General features: G+C 31.3%; 1 protein-coding gene across 1 annotated transcript in view; it reads right to left on the bottom strand.

The window, feature by feature from the left end:
* Window positions 1-420: 420 nt before the first annotated feature.
* The window catches only part of LOC111633950 (reversion-inducing cysteine-rich protein with Kazal motifs-like), a 39,898-nt gene continuing 15,815 nt past the window's right edge, over window positions 421-24,503 (bottom strand). The window contains exons 8-22 of the mRNA XM_023378605.1: window positions 23,108-23,244; window positions 22,319-22,465; window positions 22,130-22,226; window positions 19,248-19,530; window positions 17,083-17,219; window positions 12,430-12,567; window positions 11,839-12,048; window positions 11,662-11,766; window positions 10,780-10,861; window positions 9,672-9,761; window positions 9,534-9,598; window positions 8,879-9,003; window positions 8,618-8,747; window positions 4,059-4,148; window positions 421-3,130 (exon numbers count right to left, since the gene is read on the bottom strand). Coding sequence (XP_023234373.1) covers window positions 2,721-3,130; window positions 4,059-4,148; window positions 8,618-8,747; window positions 8,879-9,003; window positions 9,534-9,598; window positions 9,672-9,761; window positions 10,780-10,861; window positions 11,662-11,766; window positions 11,839-12,048; window positions 12,430-12,567; window positions 17,083-17,219; window positions 19,248-19,530; window positions 22,130-22,226; window positions 22,319-22,465; window positions 23,108-23,244 — 2,246 coding nt within the window. The 3' untranslated portion in view covers window positions 421-2,720. The remainder of the gene's footprint in view (window positions 3,131-4,058; window positions 4,149-8,617; window positions 8,748-8,878; window positions 9,004-9,533; window positions 9,599-9,671; window positions 9,762-10,779; window positions 10,862-11,661; window positions 11,767-11,838; window positions 12,049-12,429; window positions 12,568-17,082; window positions 17,220-19,247; window positions 19,531-22,129; window positions 22,227-22,318; window positions 22,466-23,107; window positions 23,245-24,503) is intronic.

Raw genomic sequence — 24,503 nt, 5'->3', positions numbered from 1 at the left:
TTTGTACATGAATAGAGAGATGTATGAGAGAAGAATGAGAGAGAACTGTAGATGAATGCAGACAAATATGGTAATAACAATATTACTTGTCATCTGATACAGGGTAGTACACACAGCTTATAGGATTTTACAAATTAAAGCAATAAAAGTAAGTAGTCTTTGGTGAAAAGATACACGATGCACTTGGACATAGATGAAGAATGGCTGGAAAGTGCTTTCCAATACCCAGACAGACAGACCTGTCAGGATGGAATATGTCCAACTCAAACTACAATAGAGCACTCACAACAATATGGTAGGTTCATCACCAAGACTTTTCTAGCTATCACCATTAGCCAACTATGTTTATCCTTAAGTTTTGGACACAGGTAGAACGGGTTAATGTACCATTACATATACAGATTTTTGAAAATCACAATATTCTTATCAAAAAATTTTAATATTTCCTTTAACATTTGCATTATACATTGCATAATCTAGTAAGACTCAACAAAGTAAAACATTTTGAACATTTTTTTTTAGAATATAATATAAAACATAATAAATAAATTTAATCTAAATTTGTTATATACAACAATCTTAGTTTAAAGTAGTTTATATTAAAGTTTTATAAATAAATTGATATTTTGAGATTTTCTCCCCTTACAGAAATCTTAGAAATGAATAAAGAATATTTTATAACCCTGAGTACAGATTGCAAACGACAGTATACTGTAAATTGTTCTTTAAATCCAACTATTAAGATATCAAATGAAATATCAATAAGCATGAAAATTATAAACTTCACACTTAAAATACTGATTGTGGACTAGATGGGATTCATGAACTTTTAATTAGTTAAGAAACAAAAGAAAATAATTACCTTAACATTATTCTGTTTGATCTGTTAGTATTCAATACCAAATAATTCAGTCTTCCATTATCAATAATGGAAGATTGAGGTCAAATATCTTGTTCAATGCAATCATATTCTGACATATTTTCATTTTAAATCATAAAATTTAATGTTTTAGAACTTTTTCATTTTCTAAATCCAAATTACAAAAATAATTTAGAATTCTTGCTGTTTAAAATTTTGGAAACCAAAGGCAAAAAATAATTTGCCAAAATGTATATTTCACATAATAGCATCTTTTGGAAAGATTATTATTAATTAATTATAATTTCTGTGGAAAAAAAAATGAATAAAAATACTTCAGAAACACTCATCTCATTGTTACAAATGTTAATGAGAATTTGTAGGAAAAAATAATAAGATTTATTCTAGAATTGAAATTTACAGAGAATTTATTCAAATGGAACTCAGATTTGTAATGAGATCTAATACTCTTTTGCTCTGGAAAGTTGACCAGAATAAAATTTGATTGAATAAATTCATTCTGTTCAAGATTTTGACCTCTCTTAAAAATGCAGTCTCTTAGACGGCCAACTGTTACTCCATATTATCAATGACAGGCATAAAAATGTAAGTTTCTGTAGTTTGGTTTTTTCTTTTTCATATTAAATATAGGCAAACACTAATATATTTTCTAGGTTTGATGCATATTGGTATTTAATTAGTCCAATATTAACTAAATGGCATATACACCTAGATATATAAATAATACTGAAATAAAATATTGAATGCTAAGTTAATATATTCATTTCAATTAATTATTCATTCTATCAATTGAAAACGGATCATCATATGTCCATTCTTTTAAAAATGTCAAATAAAAAATTATTTGTTATGCTGCAAAATGCCACATTGCTATATTTTTTGTAAAAATTCCAAAAGTTCTACTTATTAATTTCTTTTTCTTCTTTAAAAGAGTGCATCATAGGAATTGCCATTATCAAACAACAAAATAAAAATATACAAAAAGTTCTGGTAAAAATAGTTTTGCTAAATGTTGAAAATATACTGCAAAATCAAAGCCAACAGATTTGGAATAAGGGTGATGTTAACAATGACTGATGAATCTTAGAGAATCTAATTCATTAATATATTGCAAAATTTAAAAAAACTAACACACATTTTTGAATATTCATTTTCTTGTAATGAGAGATAATTAATTAATTGCATTGAAAATTTTTAAAAATCTTCATACCTAGACAACCCCTTTCATTTTTAAGTAATTAACTCCATTTTCTTGACTGAGATCCAGTTCTATAATTTTTGTTCTATTTACATAGAAAAATGACTGGACCAGAGTAAACTTTGTCTGTGCAGACAAAGTATCTGTCATAAAATATTTTTTACAATAAATAAAAAAAATGCTTTAAATATATGAGATCATGTAGTTCAGCCTTTCATAGTTTACAATCTAAATTTTAGGATATAATGAAAATAGTATTTATAATACAAGTAAATTATATAATATTTTACACATGAAAGTTGTAATTTCTATGAATAAAGTTGTCATGTTTTAAAATATTTAAATACGTAATAAATTATCTCCTAAATGTTGCATATTTAACATTTCTTCTGAAACAACATTGAATTGTCAATAGAACAGGAAATGTGTGTGCACATTATAAAATACAAGCATCTGTAGCTTGAAACAAAGATGCTTTTCATATATAATTGTGAATGCTTTCTGGAATCATCCCATTAAAGAAAGCATCTAATTATATTATTAATTTGGTCATGGTGGAAGATGAATCTCTATTATATACAATATATGCCAAAAATTTTTTACAGATGTGACACCATGCGTTAATTATTTACATATTTTTAGTCACCAAAACAGTTGGTGAGATAAAACAAGTATGACTAGTATGGACGATAAAGTTCTCGAATCTGTTCCGTCCGTAACTAAGCTCTCTACAATGACCGATGTTAAGAAAGAAGAGAGTGGAACTTTGGTGAGTAGCGTTGGGCTTTTCTGTCGAAAAAGAGAATGTAATTTTTCGGCTTCTTTGGTGCACGCTTCGACTTGAAGCGCGGTGGCATTTCGCACGGTGGGAGAAACCAAGACAACGATGTTTGCTTCCTGCGTGGAATAAACGAAAACACCACATTCCGCCACATTGACGTGCTCCAGGAGAGTTTTTGCCACGGCGCTCAACCTGGACTGTTGTTCGTCTTTTATTGCACCAATTATTTGGTCGTAGATATTGTGGCTGAATAATAGTTGAAATGCCCCACCTACAAAATTATATTTAAAATTAATATAACATATATTCATTTATCATCATCATCATCAATCTTTATTAATAAATGGGAATAATTTCCCTGTTACGATCAATGTATAGAATAATTTTACATTTATGATTTACAACAATATTGTATTCATTACACATCTTTTTATTGTTTCCAGACTCAATCTTTTATTTCACGACATTTCTTATATTATTATAAGACTTGTACAAAGTTTATTTATTTATTTATTTTTAAATAATTCAATTCTTTTTTATCCCTTTACATTTTTTAAACAATTATTATTAAATATATTAGGTATTATTAACTAGAATTTTTATATTTTTCCATTATTTTAGTAAAATAATTATAAATTTCATATAAATTCTTTTTGTTAATATTATTTAAGTTTAATAAAAGATCAATTAACGAGTTACTTTGCAAATACGCGTTATTTCATATTGTTCACGTATAAAATATATTCATTTATTGGCTCGCTTAAGATAACAGATCAAAATTTTTATAATTATATTTGACCGATGATATTATAGATATTATAGCGTGTCCTCTATTTAAAAGTACTAAATGTACGGTAAAGAATTCGATATTTTCTTTTATCCCTCTTGTCTCCATTTAAAATATTAAATATTCAATGCAAAGTGTATAAGAACAAAATAGTCTTCTAATATAATTAGCATCATTGCAGCGCTACATTTTCTCCTGATGGTGAAAATTTCAATTAATTTTTCCCCTCGTAAATCTCTTCCAGTGATCTGCATTGCATACAGGTTACCCAGGGAAGAGAATTACGAGGTGTTAAGTATATGAAATTTTATGAAATACATGTAAAATTCAATGATAAAAATTTAAAAAATAAAATTTAAATATATTTTCCTTAACCTAATACGACTGAATTTTTTTAAAATAATAAACCTACCACAAACAGGACAGCATGATTCTGGAAGATATAAGGGATTGCAATGTCTGGAAGATAGTGGCTGACAACTTACATTACAACTTGTTTTTACTAAAAGAATAAAAATATGTTAATAATATATTGTCTCAGAGGTGTTATCCATAAATGATGTCATACCTCGTGGGAAGAGGAATAGTTCACAATGTGATAAGGGGGAGAGTGATACGTGACGTCATGTTTCACATTTACCATTAATCAGTAATATGCATGCTTTTTTAACATAATTTGTCACATTTAAAACATATTCCTTAAAAATTTAGTTTTGCACTTAAATAAGTTATTAACTTTTATGTAAGAACACTAAAAGATAGCAAAAATTAAATGTGCTGCACTGTACTGTATGTACAGTACATCATACTTATAATCTGTTTTGGCCATACTAAAATGATTGCTGATGCCTCAGAAATTCTACCAAAGTGATCATTTTCAAAGTTATAATCGACCAAGAACTAACTCTAATGAATAATATGTCAAGAGAAATTTTCTTCATTTTAGATTTAATCAATTGAAAGATTGTTGCTGAACTGAACGTTTTTTCTGTAATTTATGAATTCAGTGCTGCTAAAAACAGGAGAGCGGTTTGTGTGTAAATTTCTGTACACTTATGCACTGTACAATAAATTGGTAAACTTAATATTTTTATTAGTTTATTGTGTATTTTACTGTCTGTTTCTACATTTAAACGTTTCATATTATTGTAGATCAAAATAAATCTACTAGGTACTGTACAGTACTTATCTATTTTCATCGCTCTTTTGAAGAGCCTCAAAAATAATTTTTTTTCTAAGGTCCCACAAAACTCTGTTGTCGGAGTACGGAACCTGAGACCAAGCAGAGTATTTACAAGTTAGACTTATTTACAATGTTTACTGAAATCTCAAAACTTTAGTTTATTTTCAGACTACTACCAAAGAAAAGGAAATATAAAGAAGCAACGCTCAATAGTGTTATCTTGATCTCTCGGTGTGATGCTAAACTGTCAAATGCTATAGACAAAACGTCTTGATTAAGGCTGTCTTGTCTGATCTGGTGTGATGCCGGACTTACTCGTCCCATTGTGTCGATAATGAACACCTAACAAATCCTTGGGAATTAAATAACTTGCTAGCAATGTGTAGCAAAACTAAAATTTTGATTCATCTAATGCTATTGACATGTAATGTTTTATTTTGATAAAAGTGTAAATAAATAGTTTTAATATCCATTACGTAATTGACTCAGTGTATTTATGTAGCAATAATGCAGACTGTCGCCAGGGGTGACGACCAATGTAACACCATTTGTGAGGAGGAGCTTTGTCATAACGTGACAATAGATGTCATGGGGAGAAGGTTAAAATGTAGAATTTTAGTATGATATCATTTATGGATGATTTCACATATTTCCAAAATAAATTATAATATTTTACCATTAAGTTCTAATATGTTTTGATTATACAGTAATTGAATTCGGGCACACAACTGGCACTGAGAAACCATTTACTATGTTATATTTTTATCAACTTGGAATAAATAGGAAATGATTTTTGCAAATATTTCAAACACTCAATGAATTCATTAGCAGGGAGTCTGAATTATTTATTTTTATCGTCAATGTTTTGCCAAACGAATGTGTTTTTTGTAATTCTTCGCATTTTTTTACCGTGGTTACCGATCATTACATGTTGGCGTAACTTACTTGTTTTCTTTTAAACTCTAGCAAAGTTATGACCTGTCATGCTGCAGCCCGCAAATTACGCGCTGGAATTAAGTATTTAGCACGATTGTAAATAATCGATTAATCGACTGTTCAAAACAATCGACTAAATACACGTTTCTCAAACTTTTTGGGCCATGGTTCCCTTAAGTTGAGTATAAATCTCCGCGACTCCTTTGATTTAAAAATTGCCACAAAGAAAAACAAATTTTTTAACGGATTTTGAACGGGCATATTTTACACTTTAGTCTACGCTATCCGACACGAGATATGTGGTTAAAAAACAAAATAAACATAAATTAATAAGATTATGTTTCATTTGTAAATAAAATTATAAAACACATTTTAATCTGTAGTATTGTTTTGTAGCAGTTTCGTGGAACTTCTCCCACCCTGTAGTAAATCACCCAAAACGTGTGAACCCTTGGTCAGGTGTCGGGGTGACATAACGTACACCCATTATGTAAACACATTGTCCATCTGGTGACCACTTGCTCTGCTGCCTTCGAACTGATCAGATGTGAAAATAAAGATCTTTTTGTTACCGTTAATCTTATATGTGTAAGTCATTTATATTCTCCCAACAATCGGTTATGGGCCCAGGAAACCCAGGAAACTCAAAAAACGCAGAAAACGCTTAAGGAATAACTCACCCAAGTGATCTAAGTTTTTCGACTAAGGCTTCCGAAGAAGAAAGGTACTGAGACAACAAAAGAAAGATGGCCGAGAAAGCAAAAGGACTGAGCTCGATACCCAAGTTAAATGGATCGAACTACCTAATATGGAAATACGTAATAAAGAATCTGTTGGAAGGTCAAGATCTGATGCACGTACTCGAAAGACCCAGACCAGAAATTCCTGGAGAAACAGCCGCTCCGGAAGATAAGGCAGCCTATGACACATGGAGGAAGAAAAACAGCGAAGCTCTTAGAATCATCACATGCACAATGGAAGAACACCCGGTTAGTCTAATTTTGAATCTAAACGTTGCACGCGATGTTTGGGAAGACCTAGAACGGAGATACGAAGGTCGATTAGACACGAAGCGAAAAATGTGTCGATCAAAGCTCTCGAAATTAAAAATGGACAGGGACGAAAATTGGAAGGAATATATCAGAAGGGCTCGTGAACTAAATGAAGAAGCCAAAATGGTAAATTTAGGAATGGAAGAAACGGAATTGATAACTTTAATAACCGACGGACTGCCCCCTAAATACCATGATATCGCTTGAAAACTCGAAAGCATAAAGGACGCGACGATGAACGATCTAGAGTATGCCTTCCAAAAGGAAGAAGACAGAGCAAGCACCTCCCGATACAACGAACGCGAATCGGCTTTTCGTTCAAGATCCCAAAAGGGCAAATACGTAAAAGAGAAAGGATGTTTCACTTGTGGAAAATTCGGACACAAATCTTCAGCATGCTTGTACAATCCAGAAAACTCGCAGAAATACGAACAGAAGAACGACCGATATCGCAATCGCACGCATGACGTCGGAGCAAAAACTAGAAGAGAAAAATCAGAAACCAAAGTCAGATACGTCGATGCTAAGCCCCCGGAAAGAGCTTGGTTCACGCGAGACAAAGGAGCTAACAAAGAAGAAGAATGGGTTATCGACTCCGCTGCTACGTCACATATGACATCAAATAAAAACTGGATAAAAGATATGAACCCAGATACAAGAANCAGTTCTGTACCGCGATTTTATTATGTAGTATAAATGTAATATAAAACAAATATTGAATTTTTTTAATAAACATATTTTCACAAAATTGTGGAAATAAAATTGTAAAAAATAATAATAAAAAGCAGAAATTAACACTTTCAGCAAGAGCCGCGTGTAACTCAAAAAGAGCCGCATTTTCGCATGTCTGGTATAAATCTTGTTTCGGCAAGTATTATTTCACATCGTTCACACCAGTTTTCTTTTTCTTCGAAAGTTGCTGTCTTTAGAGTAAATTTTTGATTTTTACATTTTTCGCATTTCTGAAGAAGCGTGTTTGTGTACTCCCATGCTTCTTTTGTTCTTTGGCATTTGTATAAAAGATGTTCTGTTGTTTCTGTTTCGTTGCACACTTTGCACAGTGAATGGGGTTGAGATATTGTGACGAGAGTGGAGGAAGTTCTTCACTCAACTCCAAATCATTGTCTTCTAAACATGTGTGTAGAGCAGGAAAGTAGTAATTTACATCTTTATCATTCAACTTTTTCTCCACAATAGTAATTTCTTTTTGAATGTCGGTCATCGGTATTTGTTGTCAACGATAAATATCAACTCTTTAATTCTCTCAACATGCAGTCTTCTAAAAGCTGGGAAAATTCGAATATAGAATAATATACAACACAACATACGTAATTTTATGAGCCCTTACAAGAGACTAGGTTTTCTTATGACCCCATCTTGTGACACCTTCTACTAACCAACATTACACAGTACTAACCTTTAGTGCTCTCAGAGTGGAAAAAGACCTAAAACAAAACAAAAAAGGCTGGGAACATTGTTAAAAAAAAAAGTAGAGTTGATAGTTATACAGTTGATTGCCAACAACATGATGAAAGTTTTGATGAAACATTGGTTCAAACGACTTTCCAAATTTTTTGTGTGAAAATAAAATGAATGATAAAAGATCAACTTATATTCGGGTCTTACTATTTTTCAAAGGCAAGAACTCCAAAATTGGAGTCGATCTATATTCGGGCCAATACAGTATGCAAATACATACACGATATTCCTGAACGTTTGATGTTATGATTTAATCAAGTGACGAATTAACGAGCCCTATATTATCATTTTTTAATGGTAACAAGTGTAAAAGATACTTACATGAAAGAAATTGTGTTGCAGTACAGGAACCTTTGTAATCTACAGTTACATAATTTGCCAGAGCAGCACATTCGCTATTATAAGTCTCTCCGTCGTGACCACAAACGATACCTTTACTTTCACAATTTTTCTATTGCAATAAGACATTAAAATAGAGAATACTTTTGTGAAAATAATTTAGTATATGTATGAACATTTACATGTTTATTTATTCTAGTATTTTAATCTGATTGTATTTAAACAATGTAATTTAGTAATTACCTTGCAGTGTCCTAAATATGCTAAAGTTTTTCCTGCATTCAACATAAAGCATAAATTTGAGTGTTCGTTTCCTTCTGTATCGCACACGGTCAAATTTGCTTGCTTCGAACAATTTCGTATATTCACTGTAAAATATAATTGAAATATTAATAAGGGTTATTTGTAAGTAAACAATAAAAATAAATTGTTTTGAAAAATTAATGCTATGATCAAACTATACATTCATTCTTTCGTAACATTAGAACTAACATTTAAAAAATAGCAAAAGGATTTTGATAATTTTTTCTTATTATTTAACATGTTTATAAAATGAATATAGATAAGCTCTTTCCTAAAAGTTTAGGTAAAATAATTTATCATGAAGAACTTTTAAAATATTGAATTTAATGTGATGTATTTTGATCTCATTTCACTTAATAAATTAATTGAAATGAGATCAAAATACATCACATTAAATATCATTAAACGATAAATTTATCAATTTAATAGTAATGAAATTGCTTGGAATAATAGAAATTTTGCTATTGCCATGTATAACAATATTAGACTATGTTTTTAATCCTATAAATTCTGCATTTTTCAGATTGGATATTTACCTAAACATAATCATAAATAAGCTAATTTCACTTTCAGACTGAATTGAGTTGTAGCTTACCACATAAATATTGTTTGCATCCAGTATGCTTAATGCTGAGACAAAACTGTTTATGGGGAATACACCTAATAAGGAAATTAAATGATTGATTATAAAAGAATTTTTAACATTATTTTGTTTTCTATTATAATAAAATACCTTTGATATTTCTGACAAGGATTAAACTCACAGGGATCCATACTGGAACATGTACCAAATTCGTACTGGTCGTCTTTTAAGCCAATGCATCTGTTTTGGAATAATTTGAAATTAATTCATTTAGGCCGTATATATCTTAATTATTTAATTTCACAAAATAATAACCGAAATATTATTTATCTAACATTATCTGAAAATTTAAGAACTTGCAAAAATTCTTAAAAGATATTTAATATTTAGTAAGTACAAAGTACTGTACATAGTTGAAATTTTCCACTCTCCAACATTAACATTTTCTTTGAGTTCAACGATGCGACATAGTGTACAAGGGCCAATCTAGTGATTTTGGCACTAAATCTTGTGATTGTGGTTACTTGTTTAGAAACCTGTTTGTTAAAATTTAGTTGTGTCTGAACTCACATTTTAATACTTATTACATGGAATTTATATAAAACGGAAAAATCAACAGTATATATAGGGGGGTCGACTGTGTGTATAGTGTACTATATTATTATTCTGTACTCTACTTGTTTTCTATTAGTAATCTGTACAATAGGAAAAACCAATATTGTGATAAAGAAAAGGAATATTGAGTAAATATTTAAAGTGTCCCAAATTTCTACAAATTGTTTTTATGATAATTTCTCAGGTTTTGCATTCCAAAATCAGTCTTGTATAGACCCGCTCTAACCAGGGCCCATTTTGCCATATTTTTTGTTTTTTGAGCAAAATAAATACGTAGAATGTTTCTTTATTAACAAAAAGAAGTATTAAAGATTTTATTTTCCTTTAGTAAAAGTAATGTTAATTTTATAGGGTAGGTATCATTACAGATCCCTAAGTTTTCTCCAATCCCGGAAAAATTTCCCAGCTCCCCTTTCGATGGCCCTGCTTCTAAATGAACAATTTCATTTATAAACTTAGTTTTAATTATATTGTTTAAATATTATATTAAAAATTAATGTTACAATTCGAATTTTATAAATAAAACCAATTTACTATTAATTACATAAAAATTATTGATTTGCAAGATTTCCTAAATTGTTACTTAATTTATACTATTGTGAAAATGTTTAAAAAGTTATTACTATTATTATTATAAGCTTACCTAGCAATACAAGGGCTGATGTAGGTTTTCCCATTAATACCACAAACTGGGATATAATGATATGGACACTTGCATGGAAGAACTAAATAAAGAATTTATATGCATATCTTATTTTACAAATTACAAACCGATATTAAAAGGAAATAGTTTTTAAATATTCATTAAATAAAACGTCATCAAACCAAACTTTGTACAGGGTGTGCAGGGTGTATCAGAATGACGTTTTAAAAATTTGGGGGATTGTAGAGGATGAAATTTTGAACGTTTTGATATAAGGAACCCATAGCCGGAATTATGATATAAAGTTTCTACAGCAGTAGGAAGTGCTTTACTACCCTTCACTTTGGTAGCTACCCTTCCGTCCATTGACGTCATGTTATTGTTCTTGACTTCTTCCTCTGGGGTTATGTAAAGTCCCTTGTGTAGGCTACACCTGTAGGAACAGTTCATGAACTTACGGAGCGCATCTTTACAGCATTTAATACCATCAGAGGAGAGCATGGCATCTTACAGAGAGTCGGACAAAAAATAGTTTGTCGTTGCACGTTATGTAACGAAGTTGGTGGTCGTCACATTGAACATTTACTCTAAAGTAGTGCAGCCACTGATTCGATTTACAGTTTGATTGTACTCTACTGTTTTTCCAATAAAACTTGTCATAAATACTGTATTCTGCTGTTTCATTCAGCATACCGACTGCAAAGTGCAAAGTGCTGTAGAAACTTTCTATTACATTTCCGGTTATGGGTTCCTTATATCAAAACGTTCAAAATTTCATCCTCTACAATCCCCCAAATTTTTAAAACGTCATTCTGATACACCCTGTATAGTATTCATCGTACTAATTTTTAGATATTTAGATAATAAATTTTAAAAACTAACCATTTTCAATTCTTTTATTCATTACTTTAAATTGTCTTAAGCATTTTATTTCTCCAGAAAAACACACACATACTTTATCATCGTCATAAAATTCAGTGTTGTGAGCTGCAAAATACATTCATTAAATTAAAATGATTCATAATATCATATTAAATATATACAGGTTAAAAGAATTACCTATTTTCTCATCAATGTAGTAATTATTTTTCTTCTCGGGATTAATGCAATCCTTGTCAGTAATACAATTAACAGAAATGCAACTGTCAATAATTCTATAAGGTTTACATTTACATACTACACGGCATTCTTGATTCTGTATAATATTAGGGATTTGGATGTATGTATTTTGTGGTACAATTATTTGAGCCATTTCTCCAACTCTGCAACCTAAAGCAAGAGTGTAATAATTATAATATAAATATACAAGTGCACGTAATATCAGAATAAACATTAATTACTGGTATAATGATTAAAAAGTGATTATACTATACTTTTATTTTAAAAAGTTTCCCTACTCTATAACAAGATTATTTGTATACAGTTTTAATATAATTATTGGCAATTAAAAGAAAAAACAATCTTTAATTATGCTACTGTTAAGGTTTTAAACAAAAAATTTCTCGAATTATTTTTTTCGCTTTTCATCTGATTTGACTGACACAAATTATGTTCCGATAGCCAAGATGGTCAAGCCATCAGATTACCATTCTGGGGCACGAAACAATAAATGATTTCTGTTTAAATTAATTAAAAACACATTAAACTCACCAGGAGTGCATTTATATGGAATACAAATTTGTCCAAATTTGCAATCGTGATTAACTAAACAAACTTCTGTGGAATTACAGGGATTTGGCTTGCATGGATGAGACACTTCTGTAGCGCTTCCATCGTGCTTACTATCGACTGAAAAATAAATTTGAATTATTCATAAAGTACTGTACGATAATTACAAATTAAATTTAAGAACAATTTTAGAATATTAATTAAGCATATTTGAAGAATTATCAAGAATATTTGTTTATTAATAATACCAGATACTTAGTTATAGATTAACAACAGTAAAATATTTAATAGCTAAGGAATAGCTATTCAGATGGCATTTTTACAAAAACAAATGACAAAAAGTGTTATAGTTCATAAAACACAGACAACTATAAAATTAGACAAAACTTCTAAATAAATATAAATATATATTAATAAAGACTTGAATAGAATACCGTGCATCATCGTATTATTTGTTCACAAATTACAAAATAAAGTTATAAAGATTTATATTAAATTATTAAATTTTAAATATAAAAATTTGTGTTAATTTTAAACAAATAGCAAATGTTTGAATTCTATCAATATTCTAACAGAGGTCCAAAATATATCTGCCATTCTTATATTCATCAGTTCTTTGAAATTTTCTTGAAGATATAACTGGATTAGACTGATCGGATAAGATAATGCAACAAAGGGAATGCCTCCAGAGAGAACTTTGTATAGGAAATTGGATCCTATTTAGTTATTATCCAAATAAAAAAACTTGAAAAAAAAAATCTATGTGGCAAACCCTTTGGTGAGGTGCGACCCCGCCAGTCTTCAGAGGTTTTATCCACCAGAGGTAAATTAAATCAAAATTATGTTGACATTTCATGACTGCAAGTATATATATCTTACTAATAAGTGATTCAATTCAATTATTTAATAGTTTATTATAGAGTTTTATTTCAAGTAGAAAATAGACATTTAACATTATCTTTCAATTCTAACATTAAAATATTTCGAACGGTTTTCTGATATGAAAAATATTATGAATTTTAAAAAAACAAATGAAAATATTGGAATTTAAATGTAAAACCATTTCACACAAGACAACAATTGTTTTATAAAAGAAAATAAACTGATTATTCAAATGTACCAATACTAGTATTTTTTTAATCCTTAATTTAAAAGAGTTACAAAAAGAAATATTTAACGACAATTCAAAATACGATATTTTAAAATAGTTTCCAATACTAAACTAATTTTTCATATTGTGTTTTAAAGAATTTCATACAGAAAATAAAAATATTTTTATCCTTCATAAGTCTGATGCAAAAAAAAAAAGAAGAGAAGGCGGAGGAAGTTCCTATGCAGGATGCTGAAGGAAACTGTTTAGCTTACGAAATCATTACGTGTTTTGCTTAAGGAAGAAAGAGGACGTTAAGAGGAGACGAAAGACGACGGCATTAGTTGAATAGAGCAAGAAAACAGGTAATAAGATCCTGTGGAATGATGCGCATGGTTTGCAGGAAATCAGGGAATAAGAGAATATCTCGCAAGCAGAGAAATTAGAGATAAACAAACGATGCTTAGAGGATAATTAAGTCATTATTAGGACTCAGATTTACTCCCTAATTCATGGAAATGTTACCCGGAGAGAAGGGTAGAAGGAAGGAAGAAATAATGGGAAAAAAAAAACGAATTGTTAAGCAAAAGTATTGACAGTTTAAGTCTGTTTTAATTAAGTTTAAATAAGAGTCTTAACTTGTACTTAACGATATAATTTTGAAGTTTGAAAGCTGTATTTTAATTTGATAATGTTAGACTCTTCTGTTTGAAAACTGTCGAAATTAGATATCATATATCCTACTGTATGTTCCAATTTTGTGAAATACTATATGTTGAAGCCTCTGATAATGGGCTTGTAGCCCGAAAATACTTAGGATGAAAGTTTATGTATAGCTAGTATACTCCTGGAAAGCAGTACAAATCTGATTTGAAAAATAAACTGTTTCAAAAGTATATAAAATTTAGTAAAAACTTTTCCTTTTTTTTTCTTTTTTACATAAACTAAGAGTCCTTCTGTTTTATTAGAGTGATTTATATATAAAACTTTAATAAAACAGTAGGACTCTTAGTTATACATTGTATATCTTATTATATATTAAAATTATTGTAGTCTATATTAAAATTTAGTAACGTCTCTCTTTTCAAAGATTAGATCAAACATGGCGATTTGGGGCACCACGAACAGCTTTATAGTACCTAAAATTGTCTCGAATCACTTTACAACATATTTTATCGTTTTTTCTCATAATATTTTACTCATTAATACTTTAGTTTTATGGTTAGGAGCAGATCCTTATCATGCAATTTAAAATTGTGCTGTTTTAATATCTGAGTTGTTCATTTCTCTTTTATATAAATTGACGAATCTATTATACTTCAATTTCTAATAAATATGTGTAAATAAATAATATTTCATTTATTTATTTCCTTTGTATGCAAAATTTTGTCCACTTTCTAGGCTGTCCCGTCGAATAGAAAACTATTATTACTTCGCACACAGGAGAAGCCGGACAATGCATAGTCTTTATTTTCAGGAAAAAAACAGGTTAGATTTTTTTAATGTCTTGTGCTATACGATAGCCAACGGATTGAGGTATCAATTGACATAAAAAGATCTAAGTGTTCTCTAACGGGTCTCGAGATACAGACTAAAAAAATATCTTTCCGCGATTCTCCCAGTCTGTCCTATATATAGTTTTGAAAGGGGAACCCATGCTAGGTAGTATGGCTCTTTGTATTGTACTACCTAACAGTAATTGGAGTGTTGGTATTATATTTAAACGATATAAACAAATAAAGAAAGTAATAGTTCTTAGGCAAAGAATAAATAATATATTTATATAAAATATATTTGATATAACTATTTTCATATACCACACATTCATTGACTACAAATTTAAGATTACCACAAAACAGAAGTAAAAATATACAAAAACTGCTCTTTGTCATTTTTTTTCTATTAACATAAAAAGACATTCTTAATTCTGAAAAAAAATAAAAAAAGGTTTGTATTTATGTAAAAAGTTCTAATGAGACGGCTCTTTCTCTCTCCTCTCTTCTCAAGATGCATATTTTAGATAGGCATCCAAAAAATTCACTGCACAAACGGTGTTAACGCATCAGTGATAATTAAAATAATAGCTAACCTGTCCCAGCGCCCCAAAATAGTTTTGGTGGCGCGTCTCTAGGAGCAGGACACACAGTTTGGGAACTACTGATGTAATCATTAGCCTAACAAGAATCTGAAGCCACTTTAACTGAATCTGAATGTAATTATAAAATAAAATATTTATGAAAAATATTAAATGCAACGCTGGCATAAACATAGCATTAATTGCAATTAAACATGCACAAAAACAATATAATTTAGAGAAATTAAAAATACAAAAATAAAAATTTTGTTGATTAAATTATTTGATTCAAACAAATTTAAATATATACTGCTAAATTTTGCTTAATATTTCACGTATAAAAGTTTATAAAAATTAATTCACTTAATTTGACATTGCACTGAAAGTATAAATTTTCACATTAGTATATATCCAGCTGGAACATACAAAAATAAATTATAAGTGTGCAAACTAAAAATCTGCACAATTTTGGCAGCCATATTTGATGATTTTTTTTAAAAAGTACATTTGAGAACGTGGTAGAGTAGATTGTAGAACGTAAATCTATGACGTCTGTTGCTCAGACGTCATAGATTTACGTTCATGCTCTCATGATAACAAAATTCCAAACGTAAAGAAAATGGAGCAGCAAACAACTGTACAGTACTTGAAAAATTTCATAAACAGCATGAAGAAAGCGAAGAAACTTCACTTAGTTGATATTGAGATGACAAGAAGGACAGTTACAACGTCGTAGAAAGGCTGGAAAGTGGTAAATCTTTTGCTAGATGTCCAGAGAGTGAGAGAAAAAGAATTAAAATGATAGACAGCCCAAAAATATACGAAAAATCAACTCAAATTGCAAAGGACTTTTCTGCGAGAAATGCCCCAGGAAAATTTCAAAGCTTTAAACGGACTGGACGTTATTATGGAAGATAAGTCACATTTTACCTTTGATGAAAGTGACTACGTTGGAAACAACTCATACTATTGTAAGGATAGGAATTGAGATTGATCCACAGGTAAAATTTAAGCGCCATGCAAAATGTCCTCAGAAAGTGTTCGTTTTGATAGCAATCAGTCCAAAAGGAAGATATGAAGCATTCGTAGAACTCTGTCGCCTCTGAATCAACAAAGAAATATACAAAAGTGGGTGTATTAAGAAGACGTTGATCCCATTCCTGAAGAAACACCGTTCGGGTGGTCTGTGTTTTCTGTTTTCGAATTAAGGATCTCTCAGCTGCATATTATGCGTGGTCTGCCGAAAATGAAACGGAGTTGAAACAGCGCATCAAGTCAAACTTTGCTAATTTAATTGAATTTTGTGTTCTTGGCTATTTTAAAAATAAAGACGTTTGATTTTTGTGCAGATTTTTCTTACACATCTTTAAATGGATGAATTCTGTTTTAAAATTTTCCTGTTTTTCAGTTTTGTAATTAAATAAAAAACCAATTAACAAAAAAGTTAAAAAATTAAATAAAATATATTAACCAAGATAAGGTCCTAAAGATATGCAAGCCGAATTCTCCCATTGTGGTGATAAGATTTCACAAAATGTAGATGGTGTCTGTCCTTCTTCAAGCTGACTGTAATCAATACATTGGCTCAAAATATTTATGCAATCAGATCTATGTTGAAAAAGAAAGTAATAAATGCATTGTTATAAAAATTAAAATTTTATTACTAAAGCTGGTCGTAACCTCCGGTTATGCACACGATCTCTAGCAGATGACATTAAAAATGTAATGCTTTTTCTATGAGAAAATCCGTTTAAAAAATTTCTAGAAAATTAATGAATTCGGATTTCAAAATTCTGAACCGTACATTAATAAAAGAATTAAACAGGATTCTAACCCAAAAAAACTGTTAGGTTCTATCTGCTTTCATTTTCTAGAATTTTTTAAACGGATTTTCCCATAGAAAAAGCATTACATTTTTAATGTCATCTGCTAGAGATTGGGTAAATAACCAAAGAGGTTATAATTAGCTTAATATAAATTATTGTATTTCCCGCAATGTAAGATGCACTTATAATTTTGAGCCTTGAGACAACCTAATGATGAGTCTCTCATATATCTTTTATTTAAGAAACGTTACGATTTGTAGTATGGTTTCTAGTAAGCATTCTACTTTCTAGTATATTTTATTATTATTATTCAGTATTGGAAAACAAACGAAACGAATACGTATACATAGCTTTATATATAGGTGATGCATGTATTGTTTTCGTTTGTTTTTAAACAAAATAACTTATAATTGTGTATTTCTTTCTTGTTGGTACAAAGATAATTGAGTCAAAATCAGCGCATTTGTTTTTCCACATATCAAGTGTCTAACTGAGAACCCTACTCAAACCGGACTGCTATCTTTATTTGTCTAAAACACGTCATCCCGTGTCTAATGTTTGGTAAAGTGCATCTTGTATGTTGGGAAGTACAGCAATTAGAAAATAAATATGTAATTTCTAACAACTTAATTTGCAATAAGGAGTATTTTAACAAATAAAACACAAAATATGTTATAATAAACTTTTTAGATATATTCTACTGTGTTATAATATTCAAAAATAAAATAAAAATTCATAAATATAGTATAAGTGAATACTAAAGCTTTTCTTATAATTCAATTTAGTATTAAGGCAATAATACTAAATTTTATGAAATGTTTATACAAAATAAATGAAACGAACAATTATTTAGTGAGGCATCGTCATAATGCCGGGCTATAATTTTATTTAATTTAAAATATATGCTTTCCACCTCAAATTACTAGTGTCTTGCTCCTGTACAGTACATCATACTTTTAACAATAGCATAGTGCCGATCTTCACCTTTAACACTTTTCAGTATCTAACACCTTTCAGGGGATAATTTATGAATTGAAATAACGTGACTTCCGGTTTGCGACAGACGTTCCTATATAGTTATTCAGGGTCCCCTGCCTATAAGGTTTCTATATTTGGTCTCGTCTTTCATCTAACTCCGTTTTCGAGATTAAGGAAAAGCGATGGACGGACAACAGTGGGAATTTATAGGTCTACATTTTTTTCTAATTGCAGCCCAAAAATTTGATATATTTCTCGTTGCAAAAAGCATAGTTAAAAGAGCGCATGCAGATACCGAACGAGAAACACGAGGAAGAGAAACATGCTCTTTGTGTCGATGCTCGTATTTAGGTTACATCGTTATTTTAAAAAAAATGTTTTATTGTGCCATAAACAATTTCAGTTATGCTCAAAATGAGTGTGCCAAAGAGAAGAGAAAGATATGACCTATACAATGAATGAAAATAATTTCTTTTTGTGTGGTGAGTGGTGAATGATAAATGATGCTGTTTAGTTTATGGCTTAGTGTCTTTACTAAATATAGGCCATCTGAAACGTCAATTACCGTGAAATTAATAAATATAGTCTTTTTTGCAGCATAATTTAATAAGAGTGGATTAATAAACTTTCATAAAAGAATAAAAAATATGGTGATAGATTATTGATACTTTTAACTCATGAAATTCGATCACATCCAACTATAAATTGGCCAAGCCTGCTATAAATGAACGTTGTAAAATATCATTATTATATAGTGATAAACTATCTTAATTAAGACATTTAAATTATTAAACGATAGAAATATAACAAATAAAGACAAATAAAATCTTACTTGCATATCATATTCGGATACGGTTGATTTCTACATGGTTTAATTTGCAACATGCAAGCTATGGCTTTCCATTTATCCGGTTGACATTCGGATATATCCAGAACTGGGATTTTTATCTGAGGCATTCGGGGCATTTGAATAATCCCTCCCTTCCACAATTCCACGTCATGATAGGCTGCTTGATCGGCTCTTACATCACAGCTTCGAAACAGTTCGGTCGGACGATAATTAAATTTGTTGCAATAATTTAATCCTTCGCAACCTAATTCGCAAGGTTCATCGACTGTAAAATCAAAAGTCAATCAATAATAATAATTTTAATCAATGACAATGAGAGTTGAAATTATTTGAAATTCTAAGAAGAGAAAACTGTAAATTTCAAATTTCAGAAATCAATAAAACATGTATTTCTGATATTAAAAAATTAAATTAATGATCTATGATAAATTACGTATAAATATAAAATGGAAACGAAAACTTTTTAAATTATAAAAGTCCTAATTTTAAATATTTGGAACATTTCTTCCTTTTTTTAAATAAAAATAAATAAAAAATCCAGGAATCCATCTTAACACTCAGTTCAGAAAACTGATTTAGAAACGCTTATCGTGATGTAACTTCGGTCGAATGTCTTATGATCCTTTCGGTCACGGTTAAAAGTCGCTCCAGGTTCAAGAAATGGGGAGAGTAATAATTTTAATTTTAGGATAAAAAACATACTTTGTAAATGAAAAATAATCCTTTGTTTAAGTTATGTAGGTTTTCTAATAATGTCTGGCTAATAACTAATGGGAAAACTAACTGTAAAAATTATTGATAAATGTGGATAGAATTTCACATACCTTTTATTAAAAAAAAAAGGAAAAATGTAATTGTATCACGCTAAGACACTAATTTTCCCATCTTTTAATAAGTCGTTATTCCTGTTTTATTATCTTGTTTCTTTCGCATGCGGTGACGAACTTTTCAATTGTTCTCTCCTCTTCTCTTCGAGTTTTTTGATGCACGCTTTCGTGTTCATTAAAGTAAAACAACAAAAGCAGGTAAAGATAATTTTTTTTCTGCTACCAATCAAAACTTCATATTCCAGAAAGTATGCTGATTGATATTTCGAGAATTGCTAGTCTACTGAATTTATATATAAATATACGAAGTAAAGTCAAAGATGAATGGAAAATTTAAGGTTTCGTGAGATTGTCAGAGACTGGAGTATCAGTTTTTATAAGCCAAGTCATGAATATGCCCAATTGCCATTCGTATTTCCTGTCTCAATTATTAGCAACGCGATAAAGCCGAGTTTTTATAGCCGTATCAGAGAAAATTGATGTCTAAGAAATGACACATCTGGAGCAGCGAGCAAATATCAAATTTTGTGTGAAAGTTGTGAAATCTTTGTGGAAACTTTCAATATTCTCCGTTAAGAGAAAGGCGAAAAATTTATGTGTTGTGTGTTGAACACAGATTTACAAACAGCGTAAGGATTTAAAAGATCATCTGGAATCGAATCAAGATAAACGTCATCTCGAAGAATCAGTTACTACAAGAAATGATGAGACGATCAGAAGATAAGAGAAGAGATCGGAGAAAATTGCAGGCAGACTATCGACAAATCTGGAAAACTTTTCGAGAATTTCTCGCGGTTCAGTTCATTTAATATTGAGCGGAGAAACCTCAAGAATATCTCACCGTTTCTGTAAATATCTTACTCTAAGAGATTTAACGAACAAACAATGTGAAGCTCGCACTCTGATGAGTAAAGTTATTCATTGACAAAATCGACAAGAATCCTTATCTAATGAGCAGAGTGATCACCGACAACGAAACACGATTCCTTTCCTTTACGATTTCAAACCAAAGACCAGTCTTCAATGTAGAAATCACTTAGACATGACAGACCATGACAGAAAAAGTTTAGGCTTGACAAATCAAAGGAGAATTTGACGTTAGTGATGCGTTTTTATTACAGCATTTACCACAGATTTATTCCTGGAAGTCATAAAGAAGTGTATTTTGTAATTCTCAGCTGTCTGCGTATATCTGCCCGACTTGTGAAAGAGACATATGTAGGTCCTTCACCTAAAAATGTCCCTGAGCATCGGTTGTTCCTGGTCATTGAATATCTGATCAAGAAGGACATATAAGTGCTTTCCCAATTACTTTACTCCCTTAATCTTGTCCGGTAACATTTTGTCTGTTTCCTATAATGAAAGAGAAATCGAAGAAAGAAATCCAATCAACAGCAGAAATATAAGGCACAGCATGATATAAAGACATGACAAAAATGGCTATAAAGACCGTTTTAATCCGTCTTTGCGTTGACGAAAATGAAAACAAAAAGAAAATCGGGATAAGATAAAAGGAAAGCCAACTCAATAAATCTTCTCGGAAGAGAACAAAGAAACGAGCCCTAAAAGGGAGTCGAGTACATCAGCCTCTTTCAATAATGCTGATTACTGTTGCGTCTGTCGTAGCTACTACTACGCTAAACGTGGCAAGTCCTGCGACTGAATAGAATGTGTATGGTGCAGAAGGTGGATGCATGAGATCTGCACCAAGTTCGCAACCTTCTGCCCCAAGTGCGACGAGATTAAACTTGGTGATGAAAGCATATCAGATGGAGGTGATCCAGATGAGTCTTCCGAGTTGTAGAATAATGAGTTAATTCACTAGTTTATGTGTTTAATACAAATAAGGTACCGTACATTCATAAAATGCATCTCTCTCCTAAATCAAATTTTTCCATAGGTCAACGAACGGTGGCACAGAAACAATAAGCAATATAAAAATATAACGAGATCACCGACTAAATTAGATGGAAACGAAATTGAGCGTGTTCGAAATCGTTCTTTTTATTTAAATTTACAGATATAGTAAAGACTCACCTTCGGCCAGACAATGCAACATTTTCCATTCGACCAGATTATACTGGCAACGTCTGTCGAATTCTTCCCAATGACTTTCCCATTCGTTGTTATACATCTGCAACGGATCAAAACGCATGGCGTTAACAACTCTTCACCCGCTCAAAACTATTATAAAATTATTGATATATTAAAACTATGAAATTTTACCTTGAGACATAGATCTTTGCAATGAAGAGTGACGGCTCGATGGCAACATTGAAGTTTTACGTTGTCCATACCGAGACGATCGATTCCTACCACAGTGTCGTATTCAGATCGAGCGGTGTTGGCCAGAAAACACTGCCACAGTCTGTCCTGCGTCCATCAAACAGATCGCGCTTTATCAACAACTTTAATAATTAACCCAGGCGATCTATTCGCGTTACAGATATACGCGCCTGCATCTCACGCGCACTTTTAACCCAAGACCGTGTCTGCCCTCTCGGATTTTAGATTTTTAGTTAATTATTTCTTTTTCTTTCAGTCTTTCGGTCTTTTGGAGCGACGCAATCATTCTTCTTATCGTGTTAATATCGTACATTACATATGTATCGGCGTAGCAGTTGAATAACGCCACACAAAGTGCACCCGCAATAGTGCTTCTATGAGCTTTTACCGCTGCCCATCTTCTACGAGTTGATGTGGCTAAGGGAATTTCTGGAGATCGATGGTCCGGTTTGGAAAACATTTAAACCCTTCTTCACTTCGCAAAATTGTTTTTGTCAAGCCGACGAAGAAGTCTTAATGAATATTCAATTTAATTAACGCAGTCGACTTCGCTAAACCGATATTTTCGTCATCGGGTGGCGAGGAAATCGCTAGAGGATAATCCAATACTTGTGAGTCCGAAGTCAACGGGGAAAAGCCAAACGGAAACGAATACGGATAGAGACGACAGTTCCTTCCTAATTCAAAGACTAATTTTGTAAAGGAAGTGGTGGGATTAAAGGGGATTACCTGGGGAAGAGGAGGTCCGCATCCTCCACCGATCAGACGCTCCATCACCGCTTCTTGAGTGCTTCCACCAGTGCCCAGGATCCTTCTGCACAGCGAGCGACAACGATAATAAGACGACTTTTCGCAGCAATGAACGACTGAAAAACACACAAGTAATTATTAACATTAACCGGAAAGCAACAGACCGCGTTCATATTGATAGGGAACAGAATAGGTAAGGTTCACAGAGAAAAAATTCATTTACGCCGTCCCTAACAATTGTTTGTAACAAAATCCTGTCTATTTCGCAAGTATTCGGCGGGAAGGAAGCGATCGGAAGTCGACTTCCGCCACGTGCGGTCTGGGTTTCCACCGAGACGATTTTATCGACGAAAAGCGAGACGTAAACGATCCCGGAAAGAGCAAACCGCTCTTCTTTTTTATATAAACGACGGCATGAAGCGTGCACCGAGTATCCTTTACAAGAATTACTCGCTTAGCTCTATACTCCGGGAACGTCTCGAGTTTTATTTCAAAATTTTATTTCTTTATTTTTTTCTAAAAACAAATATAAAAAAATGAAAAAATTAGTGGTGTCAACTTATTCGAGAGATTCTACTATTAAAAAGTCGACATGTATATAGTTTGCTTTCGATGAGGAAGTTTAGGAAATTAAAACGGAAATTCGATTAAATTTCGGATATCCGAAGAATATTTTGCCTTAAAAAAGCATTGGATTACAGGACGCTTTAGCTCTCGGTCTTACCTGGCTATGGAATGTATACTGTAGATAAACTTCTGGTATAACCATCCTATCCATGTTCATTCTCCACATACACTTTATTTCGCAGGGTAAGTTCTGAGTACTAATTTTTTCAGTGTTGGTATTTTGTATGTCGTGGATGTTTGGTCTACTACTACGTCTATAAGATATGTGATTTTGTTTCGTTTGAACGTGATGTCTGGTCTGATGTGATGGATTGTTTTATATATGATTATGAATCGGTCGTATATTTTGTATATGCCGTTTTATAAGACCGTCCCTGTGTGTATTGTAGTATGCCAAGAAATAGTTTGTTTGTTACAAATGTTTAATGTATTATTTTTACTCGATTATGTCGATGCAAATAGTCTTTATGTATTAAAATTTTGCAATCTGATATGATGTGTTGTATAATGTATAATGTAGCTGTGATCTTGGGTAATATGTCTTTTATTAAGGTGTGCTTTTTGTGATTTTTGTATTTATAACCATGGGCGTAGCCAGGAAGGGGCATGGGTGGGCACGGCCCCCCAGTTAACATGGTGCCCCTCCCCAGAAAAATACAGCCAAAAAGTGTTGAGCCGATTTGCAAAAAGAAATAAAAATCTGAAGCTAATTTAATTGGGTGTAGTGTACCCACTGAAAGTCTAGATC

Source organism: Centruroides sculpturatus, unplaced genomic scaffold, assembly GCF_000671375.1.
Source record: "Centruroides sculpturatus isolate CEXI.00-Female unplaced genomic scaffold, Cexi_2.0 scaffold662, whole genome shotgun sequence".
Classification (NCBI taxonomy): domain Eukaryota; kingdom Metazoa; phylum Arthropoda; class Arachnida; order Scorpiones; family Buthidae; genus Centruroides; species Centruroides sculpturatus.
The sequence above is the reverse complement of the archived record's forward strand: the minus strand, read 5'-3'. Positions and strand labels throughout refer to the sequence as shown.